At 31.6% G+C, this 10,451-nt stretch overlaps 1 protein-coding gene across 1 annotated transcript; it reads right to left on the bottom strand.

Annotated features, from left to right (window-relative positions):
* Nucleotides 1-3,756: 3,756 nt before the first annotated feature.
* Nucleotides 3,757-8,903, bottom strand: LOC130815385 (probable ethanolamine kinase). Its single transcript, XM_057681843.1, has 11 exons — nt 8,561-8,903; nt 8,320-8,411; nt 7,872-7,978; nt 7,569-7,674; nt 6,894-7,016; nt 6,475-6,566; nt 5,770-5,854; nt 5,580-5,685; nt 5,416-5,482; nt 4,361-4,453; nt 3,757-4,278 (listed from the first exon to the last, which is right to left on the bottom strand). The coding sequence occupies exons 1-11, from the start codon at nt 8,680-8,682 to the stop codon at nt 4,153-4,155; spliced, it is 1,119 nt and encodes a 372-aa protein (XP_057537826.1). The 5' UTR covers nt 8,683-8,903; the 3' UTR covers nt 3,757-4,152.
* Between the last annotated feature and the right edge of the window lie 1,548 nt (nt 8,904-10,451).

Genomic DNA, 10,451 nt, shown 5'->3' with positions numbered 1-10,451 from the left:
ATCAAATCTAGACATAAATTTATCAACATTGTTTCCATTACATTCATTCGCCCAAAATTTACCCATGATTGTTTACATTACATTCTTACGACAAAAGATGTGTCATCAAAAAAGATGAGGTAAAAGATGATGCATTACATTACATAGGGCCAAAAGATGAGGCATTACATTACGCCATTACATTACTTTGAACTGATTAGGGTAGTTAGAACATGAAGCTTGTGTTGAGCATAGGTCTTTAGTTGGTTGCGATGATTTCCTTGGCCTTCCTTCACCCTTTGTAGGCAAAGTTCCCCCCTCCACGACCTTTACTTCCTTGTCCACCTCTTATACTCCTCCTTCGCCTACCAATTGAAGTTGGTTGGACAGACACATCAAAATGGGATGGATGAGATGTATTGGTGTTTATCTTCAAATTGTTCTTAGGACGTCCTCTACTTCTCTTAATGGGTGGTTGAACATCGAGAACTTGTATCATCATCAAATTTTTTTACCTCATCTCCAAAAGCACTTTTATACAGCTCCTTTATCACGTCAGTTTCTTCACCAACTTTCACAATGTATAAGTCCATAGCTCTATACTTTGTCCCAATTTTAGCCATCTCCATTACACATTTGTCATCAGTAATCTTCCTCAAACCTTCTCCAAAAGTCATACAGTTAGGAAGCAAATAGTAGATGAATTTTATACCCAAGCTATTTTCAACAATGTCCTCTAAATCAAACCATGAAATCTTATCGGGATCAACAATCAAAGTTTTACAATGTCCACCTATGTACTCCAACCCAACCCGTGTCCTTTTGAACACCCCCTCAAACCACCATTTCAATGTAAACCCATCAAATATATTAACCTAACCACAAGAAAATAAACAATTCTTTACAAAAAAAAAAAAAACAATCAATATAATTCCATTATTTTGCCTAACAATTTAACAATTCAATGGTGTAGGATATTAATAAAGCACCTAAAATTTTATAATTTCAACATGATCAAATCAAAAAATTTTTGTGGGTTTAAACAATCAATTATGAAAACTAAACCTTTATCAAAATCCAAAATCAAAATACTTATCATTTTCTGAGAATGGAAAGAAGCCGTAATCTTTATTTGTGGTTGTTAAGCTCTAGCAATAACAATGGAGTAGCATCAATGGAGTATGATAATTATGGGTGGAAGTCTGGAAGACAAAGAGTTTAAGAGAAAAAGAGAAGTTAAACATTTATTGTATCAAGTGCAGAGAATGAGTGGTAAGTCATAAGTGTAGAGATTTACCATAAAAGTAGAGAAATATCAAGAAGCAATGTCTTATGTTACCACTGGGTTTTGAGTGAAAACTAAGGGTTTTGGGTTACTCTCAAGAAATTAAATGGGTAATCCAAGTCTCAAACCAAATAGATTGTAATGGATTGGTTACCTGATTCCGTTACTAATACTCTAAAGTTTGCATACCAAACACACTCTAAGGTTATAAGTGATTGCTTTAATGCTATAAATCATTACTTTAAGGCTGTAAGTCATCACTTTAATGTCATCATATGCAACCTCAACACGAATACATATAACCAGTAGGTAACAAATTTAACAATATAAGTCATTATTTTAAGGTTGTAAGTCATCATTTTAAGGCTATAAATCATCACCTATCACCTCAAAAAGAATACTCATAAGCAATAGACAGTCAATTTTACCATGTAAGTCATCACTTTAAGGTTGTAAGTCATCATTTTAAGTATAGTCGTTACTTTAAGTTCATCACATACAAACTCAAAACGATTACTTAAAGTAGTAGGTAATCAATTTAACAATGAAAGTCATCACTTTAAGATTGTATGTCATCACTTTAGGCTAAAAGTAATCACTTTAAAGTCACCACATACAAACTCAATACGAATACATAAAAGTAGTTTTTTATCAATTAATAATATAAGTCATCATTTTAAGGTTGTAAGTCATCACTTTAAGACTATAAGTAATCACTTTTAGGTTATCAAAACTGCAAATATGATACCACATTTTAGAGTGATGACTTACTACAATATCATATCACTAAAATTCCATCTTCAATTATAAGTTCTATAACTGATTGTACATCTCCACCTTCAATTTCCTTCATCCGTAACCTGCGTATACCAAATTCAGAATACATAGTCCAAATACATTAAACTTAACGTATTAAAAAAAGTAAGCAATATAATGCAATATCAAAGTTGTCAAAATCACATAAGTTATTTTCCAATTGATTCTAACTTGTTAACAAAGCTTAGGTGGTCTCTTAAAGTATGTCTCACGAATTCATCTCCCCCAGAATCATTTGAACAATACGAGTATGTTGTAGTTGGTCTGATATTTGCTTCTTCAAAGCGTTAATAAGTCCAATTATTTCTTCAGTCATTATTCTTTGTTCAGACCTGTGCAAGTGTTTAAAATGATTCAAACAAAGAGACTGTCTCAGCAAATGTAAAATATTTTTCATCAAATTACCGCAATAAAAAGTATGAATATAACGTGAATATTATTAAGTTTAAAAACTAAGGTACCTTCTTGTTGTTGATCTTGTTGTCCTGCGCACAATAAATTGGAACTCGGAAACTATTTCATTATATTCTTCGTTTTGTGTTGATGATTGATCGGTAAACATATTAAATTCTTTCATTAATTCATCCATTAAGTTTGATAATGCTGAATTTTGTTTGCCAAAATTGAGTAATGGATTGAACGAAAATACAGTTTCCACAAGTTTCCATGTTGAAATTGATTTTTATATGAAGTTAATTTGTAGTTATAAGAAGAGAACAACGATAATTTCTACAACAGCAGTAACGACAGTCAAATCTTACTTAGGTTTAATTTGGTAAACATGTTGAAGTTTAATTTCTACAATAATAAATGGATGAATGAAGAAACTGTCCATGAAAGCCGGAAGGTGTTGGTTTTCTCAAAAATAACGACAGTTAAATCTTACTTAAGTTTAATTTTTTTTTATAAATTAATTCTGTGGGCTGCTTGTATGTTACTGTATAGGCTCGTCGCACGATGAGACAGTTTCATATAATACTTCCTTTATAATGTTTTAACCTTTAAAATTTATTTAATTTTTTCATATTAATGGTATCTCTGCACTCATTATAAAGCTTCCATCTTCTTACCAAATCCTTTACTTCTTTTCTTGATTTCTAGCAACAATAATCATTATTTATTTTAATCAATAATTAATCATAGTTTAATATTATCCCTTATAATTAAAAATTAAAATTTGATATGATAACATGAAATCCTTTAAGATTTATATTTATTGTAATTTCATACTAACAACTTTGTAATTACACATATTTCTATAATAATAAAAATGGTGAGAACTTACAAATATCACATTCTTAGGAGCCCAGACAAATGAATGAATTTAATTGGTCTTTCAATTAATTATTTATACCTAATTAAAGATATGAGGATATTAATTGCTTTAAAAAAGACATTTTTTACAAGCAGAAAATTTTCAATGGATACATAATAAATTTTGTAATTATGATTATTATTGGGAGCACATACCAAAGTTTTTTCAAACACCACTCAAGCTTGTATAAATTGGTCGAAGCTAGATGCCAGGATCAACTGAAAATCGAGTGCGACTCGCGAAATCCAGTCGAATCATGTAAAATCTTGACCTGACTTGATTCATTTTGCAGAATCATAAGTACAATAATGCCATGAGCCTGAACGGCAAATTTGCAAGGAATGAATTCAAAACATTATAATTAATAACGAAATTGAGAACACTCGCATTATTCATTTATTATCAAGTATTAATAGAGTGATGCACAAGCAGATACTTCTGCAACATACAAGTATTGTTCATCTTCCAAACATCATTGCTCTTACAACATACAAAACCAAAGCGTACAACCCACAAACTTCTTCTATGTCTGTAGACGACAGAACATTTTTAATGTGATGAAATGTACAATCATGGTAAAAAAAAAAATAGCAAAAAGAATAGAGCTGGGGACTCAAGGCGTCATGATGTTGCTGCTGCTGCTGCTGCTGCTCTACATTAATATAGAGTAATGCACAAGCAGATACTTCTCGCCCAAGTGTTAATAAAGCCTACCATAAAAGCTCTGAATATAAGAAATACAACATTCGAAAAGATTCTAGGCCTGAGATTTGCTAAAGTATGCATGTGCTAAAGAGACCGCATCATCTTTAAGCCTTTTGTACTCATCGTACCGCAAGAAGAAATAGCTCAGATAATCGAAATCAATTGGAGACATCTTTGCCTGTTAATAGAGTAGATAGAAAAATAAAATTTCTATTGATTCTCTTAACAGGTAGCATTTGATAAACACAAAGGATGAATACCTGAATTAGAGCCCATAAAGCCCAATACAGATGAGAAGCTAACATGAACGTATTTGTCTCAATATAGAGAGCTTCTAGATCAGATTCGGATACCTATCCCAACAGAAGAAACACATTTTCATCAGCTTACCCAGTCACAATATTTAATTGAGGTTCCAACAGGACCATCACAACTAAATCACAATATTCAATTGACAAGAAAGTCCCCCATAAAAAGGAAAGGCAATGCATAAAGATACTCGAAGGATTAACAAGGTAAGCCTATTGCTATCAAATTACAGAGTTTAAATGCATTTGGGTTCACTTTGTCAAAGTCTTAAGAGAACTTCAACCTCTAAAAAACGACAAATCATACTCGAACAGAATGTCTAGCCTCCGTTATTTGCAGCATCAAAGCACGCAAGCCTTGTTTCATTCTAAAAACAAAGCACAAAGCAGTAAGCAATATATTTTGTTCTAGCCATACATCATACCAACTCCATTACCTTCAAATGCCTAAAACAAAGTGTCTACAATGATGAAGTGAGACTTTCCCAAATTACTACACACCACCTTTATCAAGTCCACATATGTGGTGCTCTAGATCCTCAAAATCTTTCTTTCATCCTGATGCCAATTAATCCCTATTTAATTCAAATAATTCAGTCGTGCTAGCTTAGTCACTTACGCTAGAAATGCCTGTTCCCCATGCTGCCATAAAGTACCCCACACGTTTGACATATAAACAGTTAAACAACAACAACAATATTTTATTAATGCAATGACATTAAGTGACTTCCTACCTAGGGAGGGATTTGGGAAGGTCGATTGTACGCAATTTTACACATGTTAATAATAAGACTAACAAAGAGGTTGTTTCCCATTGACCCTTGAATGAGTCGGTAAATCTTTGGCCCATCGATATAAGGGACATTTAATAGTTCATGACAAAATTTCTCATGAAATAGAATAACATTCAAAATCAACAAAAATTCTCAGGAATGAATTTCTTTTCCTATTTTTTCGCAGTCAAATGACAAGAGTCATGACTTCTGGTCATACTACATAGTGCATACCTCTTCCGGTGCATCCGGACGTAGGTAGTGCCTGAAAAAGTGGTACTGTTCATCCTTGCTAGGGTACCTACAAAAAGTTTTCAAACGTTAAGTGTTTGCATTGGAGAAGCTACACCATATCCAATAAAAGGTATTTAATCAATAAGAACAGAATTGTTACATACAAGCTGTAATCGCAATCATAGCCAGCATATTCATTGAAATGATTACCAATATCAAAACCTCTGTAATTATATGAACCATACTCAAAATCTATTATGTAAAGCTTCCCTGCCATTCAGAAGCCAAATATTAAGATTACCAAGAAGAAATAGCATATAACACAGCGATTTACAAATTTATTGCTAAACGTACCTTCCTCTTCATTCAACATTAAGTTCCCAGAAAGCAAGTCATTGTGAGAAAAAACCACGGGAGCATCAAGATGGATTGTCAGTGCCTAAAACACAAGCAAATACGTTACCAGCAATCTATTTTATGTCAATACATATAAATTGATATGGCAGATAAGAAGACTAAGAGAATAAGGAGTCCTCAAAGCTAGCCAACAACATCGAAAAGCAACCCAATTTCTTCCAATAATAAACAGATTCTGCTCTTTGGTTTTTTAATTATTACATATATTTAATTAATCTTTTTTAGAGTTTCAGCCTCTAACCACAGCAAAAATAGCAATGCCAAGGCCTTAATGCTTAATTCCAAAATATACAGTTGGCTACATGAACTAAACAAATCAATCTGGGAGATCATCAATAACAAGGATTATATTTCATTCAGTCCAAATGTCCAATCTAGAACACTATTCTACAACCAAGTAAATAATTCTAGTGCACAACAACATATTTTATACTCATCATTTCTTTACTATTCAGGTTCATATGCCGATGTGACAATGGTGATATCCTATCAATACAAGAGAAAGTATGTAGTATTACATGCATAGATAGTTTTGTATAGTAGAAAGTTGTAGGAACAAATATTGTGCAACTTCAAGCAGGCTAGCTCATTCAAATAAAAGAAGTATGCTAGTGCTAATGAATTACAGAGAAATAAGATTACCTTAAGTTCACTAACTTCACTTTGTATTTCTTCAAATGAAATGATTTGGTATTTTTCCTGCTTGTCTTTGTCCTCAAAGTTCAGATTTGATGCTGCAACAAAAAGTTGAATATTAATAATTTGACAGATAAGTGCACCAGCACGAAATGAAGCTCGAAAACATTTTACAGTTTTTGTGATCATGAAGTACACTTTAAATCCCTCATCAAGCTATAAAGACAAATATGTTGTACAGAGGACTAAACCAAAGTCAACTAGACGTGGCCTAGCACATAATCGCCAATAGATATAATAGAGGATAGGGTTTATTGGGTTGATGGCTCATCAAAGTGTAGAAAACCCATAGTCAACAGATAAAACGTTGCATACAAAAGTGTCATGCCTAAAAGATTCAGGTAGGGAATCAGTAAGAAACAAACCTTTCTCAAAAAACTTCTTTAGGTCGGTCCATAATTGAGGTTCTTTTAAATCAGGTATATCCACCTCGTGAAATCTCCTAAGCTCTTTAGCAATTGTAGCAGCTAACTTTGGTTCCCTCATGTCTACAAAGCAAATGAGAATGATTAGTAATTCAGAGTTCCTTTTCCATACAAGCACACATCCAGATACAAAGAACAATATGCTACATCAGTCTAAAAAGAAAACACTGATTATTCTAGGTCTTGCATCAGGGATCCTATACACTAATACCTAGACAAAACAAAACATGCCAAGGTACTCATGTTGCAGGGGACATGTAGAAGAACTTCAAAGTACAACCTTCCATCATTATTCCTATTAAGCACACTCTAAATGAACTAAAAACTGATACATACTAGGATTCCCAGCATCACTTGTCTGTCCTACTTTGCTTTTTGTATCAAACTTAATCAATTGATTGTTGACAGGATGATAAAAAACCAGCAAGCTACGGTTCAAAAACTCGGTAAGCTTTCAAGTAAAAATACATATTTCTTAAAAGCAAGGGCACACAGAACCTGAATTCAAGAGGTGAAGGTGCTTTCAAATTATAACCACAAAATCCGTACATAAGGTGTTTGAATAGGAGAGGCGACATGAATTAAAGAAGATGAGAAGGATCCTGCAATTCTTACCAGACGGGGTAAGGGTCCGCGCATTGATGAAAGATTGAACCATGCCATTCCCAAAAAGTGCAAGCAATTTAGCGCCAAATCCTGCAGCTGAGAGGTATTTGATAGCCTAGCCAATATGCATATACGAATCAACTATACAGAATGCAGTGTTGACAAAGACAGAAAGACTCTTACGTTGGCTTAAGTAAATTCCAATTGCCCATTCTTAAAAAGGTAACATAATTTCTTTGATCTGCAAATATCTTTAGCTCTATAAAGCCTAATTTTTAGGAAATAAATAATTAAAATTAGTAGATGACTTACCAACAGCTCTCTCTTCCGATCAATAACATACTCGGTGTTCGGTCCGTACAATCTAACAGTAATTGCCACATCACTGCCATTTTCCTCTTTAACCGAAACCTTCAACACTAAAACAGATGTCAGAATTTAAACTATTGAACAACTTTGGCTAATCACAAACCAAACACTATAACTCCCTTTTAAAAAAAAGAATTCAAGTTGACATGAATAGTGAAATGCTAATACTATTAACAGTTTACTATTGTTGATGGTATGAGTTTGCAAATTGATAACAGGACAAGTGAAATGCTAAAAGAAAATCTTTTAATTTGTAAAATCTTCAGAAAATCTTTACATTGAATTGACTACCAAGACAGCCTTTTTCAAGTAACTTTTACAGTCGTTTCATTCGAGTAAAAGAAATTGAAACCTTTGAAATTCGAAAAAAGAAATACAAAGAATGACTCACACATATTAGTGATGCCTCCGGAAATAGTCTTTACTGAAAAACAAGAATCATCCAAATTTGACCAATTCTCAAATATATCCTTACATAACTCTCTGAAAATGAAACCAAATCCAATCAAACAATAAATTTCATCTGTGCATTAAATATTATGATAATTACATAAATTTTACTCATTTTTAGATCAAGAAAAAATTTATATATTTTTTTTTCTAGTGGACTGCTTTAAGAAGCGAAATTTTACATGATACGATGTTTCATGGCCGGATTAGAGAGAGAAGTATCCACTGAAAGAGAAGAAAAAAGGATATCTGAAGTTCCATTGATCTGCGATTCAATGGCGTCTGTAATGCTTGCTGCTCCCATGTTTGGTATTTCCTAGAGTTCAACAAGCTTTGAGAGGAATATATCAATGGCTAAGATAGTCGTGTTTTGTAACAGTGAAATGATTATTTTAAATGAAAAAAATTTATTTTGGGTGGGGAATTATAAGGGAGAAAAAGACGGTTCGTGGTTTGTGATTTGTGATTTGTGATTTGTGAGCCTGCGTTTCACTTAAAATGCCAAACGTGTCCTTAGAATTGATATGACTTTTGTTTTTATCATTAAATTATTTTCTGCATAAATATCTAATTCAATCCAAATCCATAAAAATGTGATCATAAAATTGTTTCTAAAAAATTAATTGATCAATAAGGGCCCTCAAACGAAAAAGACAAGTAATCATATAATTTATGTTGTTTTTTCCATTATTTTTTTTCTTTATTGAAAATTATAGATGGATGGCCTTTTTGAGTGAGATTATTACTCTTATCAATAAAAAATATACTAATGAAAAAATGAGTTGAGACACGTGTGTCTTTCTTATTAAAAAATGTTACGCCCTTTTTCTTTAATTGACAGGAAAACTTTTGATATTTACCTTAATATTTAAGGAAATAATTAACTCATTAAAACGAGTGATTTGCCTAATTGGTGTTGAAAAATAAAGAAATTTTCAACTTTGGTGTTCCCTAAAACTTAATTCCCAAAATGGTATTCATATAATTAAATAGTTTTATTAAGCTACAATTTTTTTGGTTTGGCAATTCCAAACATGTAAGAGGATAATGCTGTTATATCAAGCAAATATATATATGCGTTAGAGCGAACATCCAAATAATACTTCTACATAAAACCTAAAATCTCAATCAAGTCCAAATGTCAAAATCAATAAAGATATTTGTCGAAATTACTATCTTGGATTTGCAATTTGATGTGAATCATAAGCTTTGATGAAGCGCAGTAGAAATTTGATGCGAATGCTACCATCTTCTTCGTTAACTGTCAATCACAATAAACTGTGAGTACATTAACAATGGATTATAAAGTGTAGTAGCAATTATCGTTTACTGATAATTGTTGAATTGCATAACAATGTCAATTGATAAATTGACTAACAAAGTAAACATCAACATAACATAATAATATGTTAATATTTTTATTGACATAGCATAGTAACATCAACCGTTTACCATTGAGCCGACTGACAAATTTATGATTATACAAGCCACTCAATAACATTCTTATTCATAGAGATCTAAAAATATAAGACAAAAAATACAAGATAAATAACATCATGACTACAATTTATTAAGTTCATTGTTAGCATAGGATTTCCAAACCAAATATTTTAGCTTAGTAAAACTCCATACCTATAAGAACACTATTATAGGAATTAAATTTTAGAGAACACCAAAATTGAAATTTTTTTTATTTTCCAACACCCATTAGGCAAATCATTCCATTAAAACATGTAATATATGTTGATCGACTATAACTATATGTGATGAAATGTCGAATTATACTATATTTTCTTATACTTATAAACCCAAAAAAGAATATACATAAAAATCTTTATTTTAACTTAATTAATAAATCATTATCACATAATGAATAAGCTAATTGATTTGGCTATTTTTCAACTAAATTTTTCCTCCTATCTATTATAGTTGAAGACTTTAAAATTTTATTTGTCTTAATTATTAATAATTACTATGAGTATAAGTTTTAATATTGTTGTATAATAAATTATTTATTTAATTTTATAATAATATATCATGACAAATACAAATATTTAATAGTTAAGTTCATGT

This window comes from Amaranthus tricolor, chromosome 6 (assembly GCF_026212465.1).
Source record: "Amaranthus tricolor cultivar Red isolate AtriRed21 chromosome 6, ASM2621246v1, whole genome shotgun sequence".
In the NCBI taxonomy this organism is placed as follows: Eukaryota; Viridiplantae; Streptophyta; class Magnoliopsida; order Caryophyllales; family Amaranthaceae; genus Amaranthus; species Amaranthus tricolor.
This window is presented reverse-complemented; position numbering and strand designations above follow the sequence as displayed.